General features: G+C 46.7%; 1 protein-coding gene across 1 annotated transcript in view; it reads right to left on the bottom strand.

Annotated features, from left to right (window-relative positions):
• Positions 1 to 247: 247 nt before the first annotated feature.
• dnah9 (dynein, axonemal, heavy chain 9) overlaps positions 248 to 16,137 on the bottom strand; it is a 241,431-nt gene continuing 225,541 nt past the window's right edge. The window contains exons 67-69 of the mRNA XM_052102818.1: positions 15,476 to 15,658; positions 13,888 to 14,277; positions 248 to 794 (exon numbers count right to left, since the gene is read on the bottom strand). Of these exons, the coding sequence (XP_051958778.1) occupies positions 567 to 794; positions 13,888 to 14,277; positions 15,476 to 15,658 (801 nt within the window). The 3' untranslated portion in view covers positions 248 to 566. The remainder of the gene's footprint in view (positions 795 to 13,887; positions 14,278 to 15,475; positions 15,659 to 16,137) is intronic.

The raw sequence follows: 16,137 nt of genomic DNA, 5'->3' as shown, positions 1-16,137 counted from the left end.
TCTCAATAGCAGATATAAGTGACCCAGGGGGCTCATCGATGCTGCCGCGGATTCATAGAAACACTGTGCAGAGCTATTGCACTTCAGACAGACACCGCATTTTCTCTGGATGAGACGTTTAGACATTTAAAAGACATAAGGAGAAAGACATTCCTAGACTTCCCTTTAAAGGGATAGTTCACCCGAAAAATACAATTCTGTTATAATTTACTCACCCGGATGTTGTTGCAAACCCATGTGACTGATTTGCATTGAACACAAAAGATGTTTGAATAACAGCCTTGGTCTACTTCATGACTGAGGCTGTTATTCTGCCTGAATAAAAATGATGCAACATAGGAACATTTCCACAAAATGCTTTTAATAAAATTCCATGGCACATATTGTGCAACCATTTGAATTAGAACTGGCTTTTAATAATCATACAAATATTTTTATTATATTTTTCAAACAAATTTCTGAAAAAGGTGCATTAGATAACATATGTGTCTTAACAATTTGCATGTTTTGTTATTATTAGTAGCAAATATAGATTTTATAATGTAATCTTAAAAGGTAGGTGTTCTCTATATTTGAAGAAGGAGTGCTACTCCAGCTAGGGTCCATTTGGATGGATTATCTTTGGTCTTCAGGTTGAATGTCCATACATAAGTAGGCCCACGCTGTCTGGTCTTATAGACGGGACACTGGTACACATTCCGTGTCTCCTGTTTGTCTACAGGAATGGCTTTAATGAATATCACAGGCATGGTGGGTGTGAGCTCTTTCAGACGGGCATCTGACACTATTCCAGCCTACAAAACAAACATGTTCTTTAGTGTATTATCATTAATTTCAAGTGATTTTTTAAATACAGTTAAGACATTTAACATTTAAGAAACCTTGAGATTATGGTAACACAATGGGTCTGTTCCAAAACCTAGTGAGCTGCCTTGCTGTCTTCCATGGCAGCATCTTAAATGAAATGGAGCCTCATAAGAGAACGAATTGGAACTCTGTACAAAGGCAGCATATCAGTTAATCATTCAAATAGCGCTCCTCACGTGCAGCACACGGGAGAATCGACTCGCAACTGATTTCAATACAGGTGATGTGTGAGGAATGACACAATACCATATATACATAGCCCAAACACGTTTTGGGTAAAATAGTCAGTTTTCTCTCATTGGGGGGTCCTCCCCTTTTTTTCCCCAATTTGGCATGCCCAATTCCCAAGGCTCAATCCGGGTGGCGGAAGATGAATTTCAGTTGCCTTCTTGTCTGAGACAGTCAATCAAATGTAGGGCCTCATGTATTCAGATACAAGACGAAGGCAGGCCTAACACAGTCATAAAGCCTGACTGGGTCCCACAAAAACAAGATTTTGGAACATATCAAATAATAACTTTAAAAATATCTTTCATTAATAAGTATTAAAAAAAAAATTATAAAACTATTTTCAGCATGTAATGCAGTAGGGATGTTCCTGAAGATGATACCTTATTTGGAAAGGCATGGATAATGACATTCATCCGAATAATATAAAAACATTTGTATGACTGATTATCCAAGATGCACAAGGATAAAGCAACATTTTAACAAAATGTATACAAAATGACAAAGAATGTATGAATCTGTGCAACTAATATTTCTAAAGTGCAAACCTTGTGAATAAAAATGCGCACAGTGTGATTTCAGATCGGATGGGCACGGTCTCGACTCTGTTTGCGGTCTCTGATAATTATGCGCATCTGGAGCTTATCAAGTGAAACATTAAGATACAACACCATATACACTTTCACTTCTTGAAATGTCTATGTTAATGTATTACATGATTCACACGTGATTCTCGTGTATTTATTTATAGCCTAAACCTGAGCGCAATGTTAAATTCCTGACCTAAAGTGATGATTTCAAATGCCATCTCTTAAAGTGGACCACATTTACATTCACATCAGTGATTTAGGTAATTATCTGGTTAAAACTTTATTTCGAAAAAGTTAAAGTGCTCCATAAAGGTTTAAATGCTCCATAGATTATTCATCTATTAGAAATATTCCTCCTTACGTTAAACAAAAGAAACTGAAATGTGCTCTGTCTGTTTTTCGTCTTCTTTGAACTATGCTACCTCTGGCAAGCACAGTTTAAATAAATTTACATTATAATTATTATAATAACTGGTGACCTGTCCAGGGTGTCCCCTGCCTTTCGCCCAATGTTAGCTGGGATAGGCTCCAGCCCCCCTGTACACAGGATAAGTGGTTGACGATGGATGGATGGATGGATGAATTATTATAATAATAATTATTATTACTATTATTATTTAACTAAATAATGGTTTCTTATCATAAAAATGTATAGACTTATGGGACTTTCACCTGTTTGTAGCCTATATTGATTTTATTTGAATTTCTTTTAATGTTTGTATTTGTATTTATTATTCTCTGCAAAATGTGTGCTTGACATTTAATATTTTGCTTGACAACTCCTGCCTTCAGAATAATGTTGTTATACATGCACAGACAAACGAAATTCTGTGTCATGCAGATATTGATATCAGAAATACCAGGAGAAATGTCACGGTTACTGATTTAACCTCCGTTCCCTGATGGTTGACACAACGGGTGTTACCCTTGGGAGCCCAGACATCTCAGATCTATGAGAAAAGGCCAATGAGAATTGGCATGAGGGATTTGCATGCCACTCCACTGGACATACGAGTTTAAAAGGAGTGCCGCTTGCAAGCGTACACTCAGGTTTCGCACTTAGGAGTCGAGCCAAAGACCTGGCCATTTCAGCGGTTGGTTCAGTGTTGTGGCAAGAGGGACACAACGTTTCGTTCCCTCCTTCAGGGAACGGAGGTGACATCAGTAACCATGACGTTCCCTATCTGTCACTCACTCGACGTTGCGTCAATGAGATAACACTAGGGGTCCCAATGGAATACGCCACAAGAGCTTAACCAGGTTACGCAGACTGGCGGTGCGAGACGTGTAGAACTCTGTGTGCCTCGTACCCAGTGCAGCAAGCCGTCGCATAACTACCCCAACACACTGGCAGGCATGAAGCGGTCCCCTACACCTCGGGGAGTGGCTAACTGCTCAGAAGTTTAAGGACTGGCTGGCCCAGCCGTAGCCTTCTCTCTATTGTTCTCCCCCCAAAAAGTAACAAAAATCATTCAGCTGGGGACCATATAAGGTCACGGTGGGGGTGTCCCTACAAAGAGGACACCACGGAGACCACACCCACCTCCGAGGGGGGGGGGGGCTTCTAAGTGGAATAAAACACACGATCTTACCGGGTCGGAGTGGAAGCACATCGTGCATAGGTCCTACCCAAGGAGGGGAGGAGTTACTACAAACATGGTGACCAGGAACAGAGGGCCCTCTGCCCAAGGAAGATGTGGTTTACCAGTGGGGTAACCATTTTGCAGAATATACATCACACGGGAAAGTGGAGCACTTTCCTCAGTACGGGGGCCTAAGTGTCGCACGTACTGGGGCGGCGGCGAGCCTCTCCGAAGACTCGTCAGCCACTGGACTAAGGAGGAAAAACGTCCAGGGTTCGGACCTTTCACGAACGCAACTGGGAAAAGAGCGCACGTCTTCATCTCAAGGGAGGGGAAAGGCGCTATGTGCAAGTGGTACACCCGGCCAGCTGACCTGAACTTACATGTTTGTGTCACCTGATAACACACGGGACGATACTGGCTCAACCCTGAGGTTATAAAACCTTGCAAAAGCTCTACAGATGTCTGCTAGAGAGGCGCCGCGGGACAACGCCAAAGAAGCCGCAACACCCCTGGTAGATTGGGCTCGCAGGCTAGCAGGGGGTGACACATGCTGGGCATGGTATGCCATAGTGATGGCGTCGATAACCCAGTGAGCGATCCTCTGTTTGGAGACAGCGCTACCTTTTCGCTGTCCACCAAAGCAGACAAAGAGCTGCTAGGAGCTTCTAAAGCTCTAAGTGTGATCTATGTAGATGCGCATCTCTGGGGATCTTCACCTCGGGAAGTCGCAAGGAGCATGAGGTCCGAGAACCATGTCTGGGAGTTACGTATCTTAGTGCCTTGGCTTGGTGCACCTGCAGGAGGACCATGGCGTGAAAGGCGGAAGTGGCCTGCCCAGCAGTGCTGTAGTATTTAGCCGTCAGTGACGACGTCATCTTACAGGCTCTGGATGCACCGGTCCACTTGGGGAATCGCCGTATAGCCCCCTTGCCACCCAACCATCGAGTGTAGTGAGAGCGGAGGAGCTCACGGACCGTGTGCTGGCAGTGAAAGGTGCCTGCCACGAATGTGTGAGCACTTCGCAGACACATGAACAGATATGTTAACCAGTTCCAAAGAATCCTTTGTCTTTAGCCGTCACTCTAGGGTTCTTTTTTACCTCATTGAGCATTCTGCGGTGTCCTCTTTGAGTCATCCTGCTGGACGGCCACTTCTAGGGAGAATAGCCAAAGTACTAAATCATCTCCATTTATAGACAATTTGTCATTCTGTGGACAGATGAATATCTAAGCTCTTCGAGATAACTTTGTAACCCTTTCCAGCTTTATGCAAAACAACAATTCTTGATCGTAGGTCTTCTGAGATCTCTTTTTTGCAAGGCTTGGTCTACGGCAGCAGATGCTTCTTGTGAATAGCAAACTCAAAATGTTTGAGTTCCTTTTTAAGTCAAAGTAGCTCTAACCTACACCTCCAATAAGCTTTTGTTGACATCAATAGTGTAAGGGTTAAATTTTTTTTTCCAACCAACACTGAATGTTTGTATCATGTATTCAGTATGTACAAGAACAATACAATAATTTGAAGTGTTAGTTAAAACAGATTATGTTTGTTCAATATTGTAACTTAGAAAAAGATCAAACTAGATTTTAAGATAAATTAATAATTAAATGCAGGTTGTTTCAAGAATCACAGACTTTTTCCTGCCACTGTAGTAAGGAAATAACTTAAAAAACTGTGGGTTACAGTGATTTTACCACAGGTAAGGGTGCTTTTATGGACAATGAAGACCCAATAGATTGTTATACATAGATAGTTACCAATAGTTTATAATTGTTGATATTAAAATTAATAAATAATTATTGCGCAAAGTGATATAGTTCATTAGCAGAATTGTAGGCTCTTTGCTGTTGCCTAGCAATGTAGCAACTTGCCACATAACTGTAATATATATTCAGTCATAGTTGTAGGTGTTTATTGCCATACAACAACGGCTTTCATATGTAGGCATCCAATAAGATTTCGGAGTTGTAATGTTTGTTAATGAATTATTAATGAAAGTTAAAGTGTTTCCGAGACCTTTGTATGTATGCAGTGTAGAAATAATAAAATAATAATAATAAAAAACATTTTAAATCAATTTAATTACATTTCTGTTGGTGGTGACAATATTACACAATTAAGCATCTTGAAAGTGCATTTGCTTACATTATCCTTAACAAAACTACTGAGTCGTTTTCTTTGCAATGATTTTAGCAGTAATGCTATGGCCTCCCTAAACAAGGCAAAGTTAATGCAGTTAAATTCAGGTTGCGTCCTGCAGATGCTGGGGCGGGACTGTTTCTTACGGATAGCTAATTAATCCTCTTCTGCTCCACACATGACAGACTGAAGCCAAATGTTGCCAAGTATTAAAGGGACAAATGCAAATAATGTTGACATTGCAGTAGTCCATAGAGGGAGCTATTTATGCTACTCCTCAAATTAACACTATAATTGTCTTGAACCAGCAGTAAAAGTTTATCATGCTTTTAAATACTGATAGTTTTATGACTCTTTGAATAAATACAAATCACCCAAACAATAAAGTTGTCCTTGCATGTCTCTTATTTTAAAGCTATATTGCGTAGTGTACATTTGGCAGAGATAATCATCGATAAACATTGCCCTCTTGGATAAAGTGCATCCCTAAACTTCCAAGCCCTACAATTGAAGCCTCACTTTTTCAGATCTGCTATAGGGTCTAAAACCTGAAAGTATTTAAAAACTATTTAGGCAGATTACATTAATTCATCAGATAAAATAATATCTTGGTTGTGGAAATAAGCCCCTAACATTCTTTACCATATGATAACTACGGGAGAGATCATCTAAGAACATTTGTTATGTATATAGGTCAGCCTGTATTCCTCTGTCTTTGATGTCCCCTCAATACGTGGAAAATCTCATTCATATAAATGAGGCCGTTATCATAAATCTCTCTGACTTTGACAGCTGTGCAAGGCTGTTCTTTAGGTAGTTCTACTTATATGTGCTTTCACACTTGGATAAGCTGTGGAATAGCTTTTTCCAAAGGGTAAAAAGCATTATGAATCTGTGACTAAGTCCATCTAAGATATTTTATTTGGACTGCCGAACAGGAACGGTGATTAAAATCTTCTCCTCTATGCGTTGTGTAATTAAAACAAATTTTTAGAGACATTTCCTGAACGCTGCATGTATTTACATTCCTTATAGTGCAAACAGAATTTTTATGTACTGAGGGTCTATGCAAGTGACTGAAATTGCGTTTGTTTGTGCATAACTGTGTGTGGGAGTGTTAAACTGTAGTGACAAGTCTCAAAAAAAATCAGAATAAATTAATTTAACCAAATAAACTGGTGAATTAACCAAAAATAAAATAAAATAAAAATAAGCTAGAGGAAGTTTTGAAACTGTTTTAAAGTAAATAAATCACCCAAAAATGAAAATGCTGTCATCATTTACTCACCCATATGCCATTATGCTATGCCTCATGCCCAGATGTGTATGACATTCTTTCTTTTGCTGAACACAAAGCTTTTTTGATAAATATCTCAGCTTTTTAGGTCTATTCAATGCAAGTAAATGGTGACCAGACCTTTGAAGCTCCAAAAATCACATAAAAGCAGCATGAAAGTAATCTATATGACTCCAGTGGTTAAATCAATGTCTTCAGACGCAGTATGATAGGTGTGGGTGAGAATACATATTTAAGTAAATTTTTACTATAAATCTTAACTTTCACTTTCACATTCTGAAAGTGAAAGTAGAGATTTATAGTAAAAAGGATTGCATTATTGATCTGTTTGCATCACTTCAAAAGACCTACAGTATATTATATTATAAATGTCATAAAGATTAATTTAATGCTGCCTTTGTGATTTTTGGAGTTTTAAAAGACTTTTTACCATTCACTGGCATTGTTTGGACCTACAGAGCAGCGATAAAAACTTTGTGTTCAGTAGAAGAATGAAAGTCTTACACATCTGGGATGATGAGAGAATTTAAATTTTTGGGAGAACTATCCCTTTAAGAATCTCAGGTATGCATGTGTGCCTCTACACTGTGTACCCTGGGTTTTGCTGGATGTTTCTCTATAATATTGATTAAGATAAACAATACCAAGACAGAACAAACATCCTACCTCTTACCTGTAGTGTTGGGGAGTGACTAAAAGTAGTAATGCCTTCACCTTAATGGTGACGTGTGTAACTTCTGCACCACTAGTATCACTACATGAAATTACAAAAGTAATGACTGTTTTCAAAACAACAGGCTTACTCAATCTCACACCATTGATTGATCCAGTCTTGGTACTGTATGTTCCCCTTCTGTCGCTCTCTCCACGTTGTGTCGGAGAAGCGACACTAGGGGTCTCCCTTGAGCGCCGATATCCACCTCTGATCTATGAAAAAAAGGCCAATGAGAGTTGGCAGCCAGTATTTGCATGTCCCGCCCCCGGACATACGGGTATTTAAGCGGCGCAAATACGGGAGTTAATTCAGAAAATTTCTTCGGAGCCGATGGTCTGTCTGCAGTTTGCTGCGAGTTACACACCACTATTACGTTCCTGTTTCCTCTGACGATCTGCATGCTGTTGGATTTGACGGCGCACAACAGTGGCTTTCTCCTACTTTGCACGGCGTGCATTGTTGCCCCTGAGCGCTTCGACAGTGCAGACACACACACATACTGTGTATTAAATGAGTTATTTCCCTTAAAAGAGTGAATTTCTCTAAAAGAGCAAAACACAGCGGCGTTGAACGTCCTTTTCAGGACGCGTCTTTTTCAAGATGCCCTTCCGCCCCTGTGTTGTTCATGGATGCGGTAGAGTGCTCTCCGCTTCAGACGGCCACAGGCACTGTCTCGTGTGTTTGGGCCGCGATCACACCGAGGCGGCGTTTGTGGATGGCTCATGTTCTCACTGCGAGAACATGACCATGACCACGTTGCGGTCGCGGCTTGCTTTCAACAGAGAGCAAGCCACGCCAGCTGCACCCCGCATTGCTCCTTCTTCCCACGGGATTGAGGACGCTGCGGTTGGTGCTGGGGGCGATTTGGGGGCGGCAGCAGGTGCAGTTTCGCCGGGTAGCCCCCCGCGAACCTCCTGTTCCCTGACACGCTCACTGGACCCCTTCTACGCTCGCGGCGATAGCGGCTCGCCTCACGGCCCGGCTGTCTATCCTCCCGAGCCCGAAGCAGATGAGCTCGCCGCTGCATCGGAGAGTGTGATGTCTGATGCCGAGGACTCCCCTGGACTGCCGCCTTCGGGCCAGCAGGCCCAGGCTGAGGCCGACGCTCAGATGTCTGACATGCTTTCCCGGGCCGCCATGAGCGTGGGGTTGGATTGGAACCCTCCATCCTCCCCACAGCCTTCACGGTTGGATGACTGGTTCCTGGGGGCAGCGCGCCGTTCGCGGCCACGCATCCCCCGGTCCCGCTTTTCCCGGAGGTGCATGATGAGCTGACGTCTACGTGGAGAGCCCCGCTCTCCGCTCGTCTAGGTGCCACCCACTCCACTCTCACCACCCTCGATGGCGGAGAGCGCCACGGATACGGGGCGATTCCCCAGGTCGATAGGGCAGTTGTGTACCATCTATGCCCCGGTAGCCCTACCTCCTGGCGTGGCCGCCCCGTACTCCCATCCAAGCCCTGTAGGACAACATCCTCGCTCAATGCGAAGGCCTACAGTGCGGCTGGACGCGCTGCCTCCACCCTGCATGCGATGGCCCTCTTGCAAGTCCACCAGGCCAAAGCACTCAGAAACATGCACGGGGGTGGACCTGATCCTGATGTGCTGCAGGAACTGCGCTCAGCGACCGACCTCGCCCTGAGAGCGACGAAGGCCAAAAACAGCGCAGGCACTCGGACAGGCGATGGCCACCCTAGTGGTCCAGGAACGCCATCTCTGGCTCAATCTGGTCGAGATGCATGAGGCCGACAAGAACCGCTTCCTAGACGCACCTGTCTCCCAGATTGGCCTTTTCGGCGACACCGTCGAGGACTTCGCCCAACAGTTCTCTGCGGTGAAGAAGCAGATGGAGGCCATCTTATGCCCCGCCGCACACCTGCCGCTACGGGCCCTGCCCCGTCTGCTCGCCGAGGGCGCCTCCCTGCGGCGAAGAAACCAGCTCCTGCTCCGCCCCAACCCGGGCCCAGCTCTCAGCCCCAGCGTCGAGCACCCCGCAGGCGGCGTACGCCCCCTGTCTCACGAACCCCCTCTAGGACCTGGAAGGCTCCCAAGCGTTCCTGAGACAGTCGACCCAGAGCCGAAGACGTTAGCTACGGAGGTGGTAAGACCGCTCCGTCCCCCGGTGGAGGGCCGGGAGGAGAATCCTTTGTTTTTTCATTTGCCACACCCCCTGACGGGGGCTGTGGTACACACATTCTCAATAAAAGAGCTATTTCCTTTGCCTCTGGGTCACCTGGCCCGCAAATGCCGTTCTCACGGCAATCTGCTTTCAGATTATGACAGTCCCGGTACACCGGACGTGGCGATCCCGCCTTCCGCCTGCCCACGACTGTCCCCCGGCCGGCTGGTTCAGACGAGTCCAGACGACGCCAACATCAGACCTCCTCCTCAGTCACGAACCCGCCCCCTGCCGGGCGCGCGGAGCAAGGTAAGTGCTCTGGGTTTATTCTCAGCACCTCAGCCTCAGGCCGCAATGAAGCCGCCCGACGCTGCATTACCTGTTCTGCCCCGCTGCGAGGCCCCGCCAGGGGTGTCCAAAATACTCGTCCCTTTGGTGCGTGGTTTTCGCTTCCCAACGCGTCACGCTGGCTGCACCGGACCATTCGACTCAGTTACGCAATTCAGTTTGCCCGGCTGCCGCCCCCCTTCAGGGGCGTCCGATTTTCCGCAGTACACGACGAGCATGCCAGTTCCCTGCGCACGGAAATCGCGACCCTCTTAGCCAAGGGCGCGGTAGAGCCCGTCCCTCCAACCGAAATGAGGAAGGGTTTCTACAGCCCTTACTTCACTGTACCCAAGAAAGTTGCCGGCTTACGACCAATCCTGGACCTGCGAGTTTTCAATCGGGCCTTGTTAAAACTCCCGTTCAAAATGCTCACGCAGAGAAATATTCTGGCTGGTGTTCAGCATCTAGATTGGTTCGCAGCGGTAGACCTGAAGGACGCGTACTTCCACGTCTCAATTCTGCCGCTACACCAACCCTTCTTACGGTTCGCGTTCGCCGGCCAGGCGTTTCAGTACAAAGTCCTCCCCTTCGGCCTGTCTCTGTCCCCTCGCATCTTCACGAAGGTCGCAGAGGCGGCCCTTGCCCCGCTATGAGTAGCCGGCATCCGCATTCTCAACTACCTCGACGACTGGCTCATCCTAGCACACTCTCGAGAGTTACTATGCACACACAGAGACCAGGTGCTCCGGCACCTCAGCCGCTTGGGGCTTCAGGTCAACTGGGAAAAGAGCAAGCTCACTCCGGTTCAGAGCATCTCTTTTCTCGGGTTGGAGTTAGACTCAGTCTCAATGACAGCACGTCTCACGAGCGAGCGTGGTCAGTCGGTGCTGGACTGCCTCGCTTCCTTCAAGCCAGGCACAGTGGTCCCTCTAAAACGTTTCCAACACCTCCTGGGGCATATGGCAGCCTCCGCGGTGGCCGCGCCGCTGGGGTTGATGCATATGAGACCACTCCAGCACTGGCTCCAGACTCGAGTCCCGAGACAAGCATGGCGCCAAGTCGCTGCGTGCCACTCACATCCCCGGCAAGCTCAACGTCGTAGCGGACGCGCTATCACGACAATGCCTGCCCGGCGGGGAGTGGAGGCTTCACCCCCAGTCGGTCCAGCTGATTTGGGAACGGTTTGGCAAGGCCCAGGTAGACCTGTTCGCCTCCCAGGAAACCTCCCACTGCCCGCTCTGGTATGCCCTAACAGAGGCTCCCCTCGGGACAGACGCGCTGGCACACAGCTGGCCCTCGGGGCTGCGCAAGTACGCATTTCCCCCAGTGAGCCTTCTTGCACCGGTGCTGTGCAAGGTCAGGGAGGACGAGGAGCAAGTCACGCTAGTGGCCCCTACTGGCCCACTCGGACTTGGTTCTTGGAACTCAGGCTTCTCGCGACAGCTCCTCCCTGGCGAATTCCCCTGAGAAAGGACCTCCTCTCTCAGGGACGGGGCACGCTCTGGCACCCGCGCCCAGACCTCTGGAACCTCCACGTCTGGTCCCTGGACAGGATGCGGAAGAGCTAGCCGGCTTACCGGTGACCGTTGTGAATATAATCAACCAAGCCAGAGCCCCCTCTACCAGGCACCTTTACACCCTAAAGTGGCGTTCGTTCGCAGATTGGTGTTCTTCCCGAACCGAAGACCCACAGAGATGCGCGATCAATCAGTGCTCCTGTTCCTACAGGAGAGGCTGGACAGGAGGCTGTCCCCGTCCCCCCTCAAGGTGTATGTTGCCGCCATTGCCACCCACCACGATCCTGTAGATGGCAAGTCTTTGGGTAAGCACGACCTGATCCTCAGGTTCCTGAGAGGTGCCCGGAGGTTGAATCCCTCCCGGCCAGGCCTAGTTCCCTCCTGGGATCTCTTGATAGTCTTGGCAGGACTCCAGAGACCCCCCTTCGAGCCGCTTGAATCAATTGGACTCAGGGCCCTCTCTCTTAAGACGGCCCTGCTGATTGCGCTCGCCTCTATCAAGAGGGTCGGGGACCTGCAAGTGTTCTCTGTCAGCGACACTTGCCTGGAGTTCGGTCCGGTGGATACGTCTGTGATCCTAAGGCTGCGACCGGGCTATGTGCCCAAGGTTCCTACCACACCATTCCGAGATCAGGTAGTGAACCTGCAAGCGCTGCCCCGGGAGGAGGCAGACCCAGCCCTTTCGTTGCTATGTCCAGTGTGCGCCCTGCGCATTTACCTGGACCGCACACAGAGCACCAGACGCTCTGAGCAGCTCTTTGTCTGCTTTGGGGGACGGCAGAAAGGGAATGCCGTCTCCAAACAGAGGCTCGCCCACTGGGTTGTTGACGCCATCACACTGGCTTATCAAACCCAGGCCGTGCCCCTACCCTTGCGGGACCGAGCTCACTCAACAAGGGGTGTTGCGTCCTCGTGGGCACTGGCCAAGGGCACCTCCCTAGCAGACATCTGTAGAGCCGCGGGTTGGGCAACACCCAACACCTTCGCGAGGTTTTACAACCTCCGCGTTGAGTCGGTTGCGTCTTGTGTTTTCTCAGGTCCGAACCCGTAGAACTCGGTAACACGTAGACTGACCGGCCGGGTGGATCGCTTGCGCCCAGAGCCCTTTCCTGACGTCAAGGTTAAGTAGTGCGCCTTTTTCCCAGGGCGCCCCACTCCGGGTCCGCGGTTCAGCGGAGGAACTCGCCGACCCAAGCCACTGCGGGTACCCTGATGGCTACCCTGTACTGGTATAGGTGCTCTGCAGGTAAGGCCTCCTGCTCGGACTCCCCCTGTGTGTAATACCACGGTTCTGTCCCCTTACGAGCGGACCCCCGTGTCTCCCTTAGGCAGTTACAGCTGCCCCGGTCGTCATGCTGCAGCAACTCCCCCCTTTCGAGGCTGGATCTACCACCGCACCATACTTTCCACACGAGCCCTAAAAAAGACGGCCGTGTGATGTGTCTACCACTTTTCCTCCCCAAGAAAAAGGGCAGGTGTGGTCTCCGCAGGGTCTGGGTAAGACCCCCTTCCCTATATGCGTGTAAGGGCCCCGGCCGTGATTGCTCTATGCGAGAAACATAGAGAGAAAAGAGGCCCAGCCAGGCTGGCCCGTTCCCATGTTGGCAAACATCGCCTTGTTCCCCTCTCAGGGTAACTAGAAGGATCCCTATGTTCGTATGGGGCATTGGGGAAGGGTACGTGCAGCCAGGTACAGACGATGCGCGGCACTGGATGAATCCCTGCCCGCCTCTGTATCGGCAGTTCACGTACACGGTTCGGCACATGGCAAGATTGGAATGGGTCCCCTAATGTCGCTTCTCCGACACAACGTGGAGAGAGCGACAGAAGGGGAACTTTTGGTTACGTATGTAACCTCCGTTCCCCGAGGGAGGGAACGACACGTTGTGTCTTTCCTCCGCCATGTCGCTGAACCGAGCCACTGTTGTGGCCGGACCATTTCCGGCTCCTCAGAAAAATCCTGAATGAACTCCCGTATTTGCGCCGCTTAAATACCCATATGTCCGGGGGCGGGACATGCAAATACTGGCTGCCAACTCTCATTGGCCTTTTTTCATAGATCAGAGGTGGATATCGGCTCTCAAAAGAGACCCCTAGTGTCGCTTCTCCGACACAACGTGTCGTTCCCTCCTTCGGGGAACAGAGGTTACATACGTAACCAAACGTTAGACTGGTCAGGGTACTCAAACAGAGTGATGTTTTTAAAATGCAACAGTGTTTACAAAATTAAAATACAATTCTTTGCAATACTGAATGCTTTATAATAAATTACTTTGCATAGGCAGTAGTTCAGCTGTTTTTAAAACAGTGTAGCTTTTCTAGTAACAAGCTACTTTTTCCAACAAGTAGTGGTGTAGCATGAGAAAACAGTTCTGCATTTACATATTCTTTGTAGGAAAATAGTTAAATGCTGCTGTTTTCAACTCAAGTTTTATAAAATAATGTCTCTCTTCTTTTTTTTTTACCCAGTTATTTTTAAAATAACTTCCCCATCACAGCTTACCTGTGTATCCCATCGTGCTCCCTCCATGAACAGCCCGTGGATGTAAGCGCCCTCCCTTGGTGGGGAGCTAAACTCCTCACGGTTCTTCTTGGTCACATCACACTGCAGGCACATCTTGTCCAGGGGCCACTCGTTGCGCCGGGCCATGGACTGCATGATGGCTGTGAGGAAGGACTGGGGGTTGAAGAAGCCAGCCAGCCAAACAGCGGAGGGCAGGGTAAAGTCAGCGGTCCAGGTTTCTAGCTCTTTAATGCGGTTGAGGAGGTCTGTAAACCACAGGACCAAACCCGAAATGGAGGGATATGCACGTTTAGTCCAAGATTCAGGCAATTGGTCCATGTAGATGGCATTTTGTAAATTCTCCATGTCATTGGTCATTGTGAGCTCACCCTATGAGATAATGGTACACATGTTGTTTGAGACTATTCAACCATTCTGAATGAAACTTGTTCAAACTTAATGGTATAATAATAATCTGTAATGTGTGTATTTCATATTGTGTGTGATGGCAATGATTTAATTTTTTTGGCGAAACATTTGAATAAGCTGTGCTAACATAAGATATCAGTCAATTAACTTTGAATTTTGAAAAAAAAAAAAAAAAACCTTGTAAAACTCTTGAAATCAATTAAAATTCCATTCTTCAAATTGTACCTCTGCTGCTCTGGCAGAGATGTGCTTCCTTGTCAATGCCATTCTTCACTATACCAATCTAAATGCTGTGAATAAACATGTATTCATGTCATGTCACACAACCACACAGCAAAGAGCTCACTCATTTCAATAAGTGATACATGCTTCACAATCTCTGCTAGATCAAAACACCTTCTGCCAAGGCTGAAATCCTTTGTTAGAAAATAGCTGCCATTTCTTCACAAGGTTAATAACATTCAATGATATAATACAATTAAAATAGTTTTAAAAAGAGCAGCACATTCCCTTGGCTGCATGCTAGTGATTTAATTTAACCTGTAACCAAGCACAAGATGAGAGACCAGGTATACAAAGAAAGCAGTAAATACACTGTACCTGAATATCAGATTTCAATATAGTGAGAATACTGAAACTGAAAATGTTGTCATCATTTACCCATTTGCATTCTTCTACAAATCAAGAAAGTGAATGGGGCCCAGGTGGTCCAAACTACTTCTAAAGCCATATGTTAGCATTGTGTGAGAAAGGGACCGAAATGAATTAATCTTCTCCTCCACCGAAGCTCTGAAATGGACTGCAATTTCAGATTTTCAGTGAATAACAATGTACATTTTTGTCTTTTCTTTAAACCAAGCTAGTGTATGGCTTTAGAAGACTCATGAAACCATGAGCCTGAACCACTTTTAATGATACTTTCATGGTGCTCTTTCGTCATTTAAGAGCTTGAGAGCCCCAGTCCCCATTCACATTCATCATAATCAAAAACAAGTGGCTGTGATATTTAAAATAATAAAAAAAAACTTTTGTGTTCCATGGAAAAAGAAAGTCCTACAGGTTTGAAATAACACAAACTATTCCTTTAAATGTGTGCGCGCGTGTGTGTGTGTGTGTGTGTGTGTGTGTGAAAGAGAGAAAAAAGACAAGGGGTCCTAACCTTTAAGCCCAGATTGAGCTCCTTTAGAGAGCGCTTGATCTCTTGTGTCAGTATATTCATGCGCTCGCACTCCTGGAACGCCACAACGATATATGGGGTCCTCTCCTCCACCTTTCCCATCAGCTCCATCAAATTAAATTCTTCCGGTAGTTTCTCAAGAAACTCATCAAGAACTGCTTTCACCTGGAGACACACACACACACACACACACACACACACACACACACACACACGTAGTGTTTCCATGTTTTATGGGGACTTTCCATAGACATAATGGTTTTTATACTGTACAAAATTTATATTCTATCCCCTAAACCTAACCCAACCCCTAAACCTAAACCTCACAGAAAACTTTCTGCATTTTTACATTTTCAAAAAACATAATTTAGTATGATTTATAAGCTGTTTTCCTCATGGGGACCGACAAAATGTCCCCACAAGGTCAAAAATTTCGGGTTTTACTATCCTTATGGGGACATTTGGTCCCCACAAAGTGATAAATACACGCTCACACACACACACAAACACACACATCTGTGGTTACACAAGACATGAAATGTAAGTTCCCAAGTGTCCTAAAATCTTTTGTGGTGAAGACTGTAAATATGTAACTGGCAATGAAAACCTAACTTGTTGTGGGCTATTTAATCATGACCCTTTCA

The sequence above is a fragment of the Xyrauchen texanus genome, chromosome 33, assembly GCF_025860055.1.
Source record: "Xyrauchen texanus isolate HMW12.3.18 chromosome 33, RBS_HiC_50CHRs, whole genome shotgun sequence".
NCBI classification, from domain to species: Eukaryota; Metazoa; Chordata; class Actinopteri; order Cypriniformes; family Catostomidae; genus Xyrauchen; species Xyrauchen texanus.
Note: the sequence above shows the minus strand (reverse complement) of the source record. Positions and strands in the feature narration are given on the sequence as shown.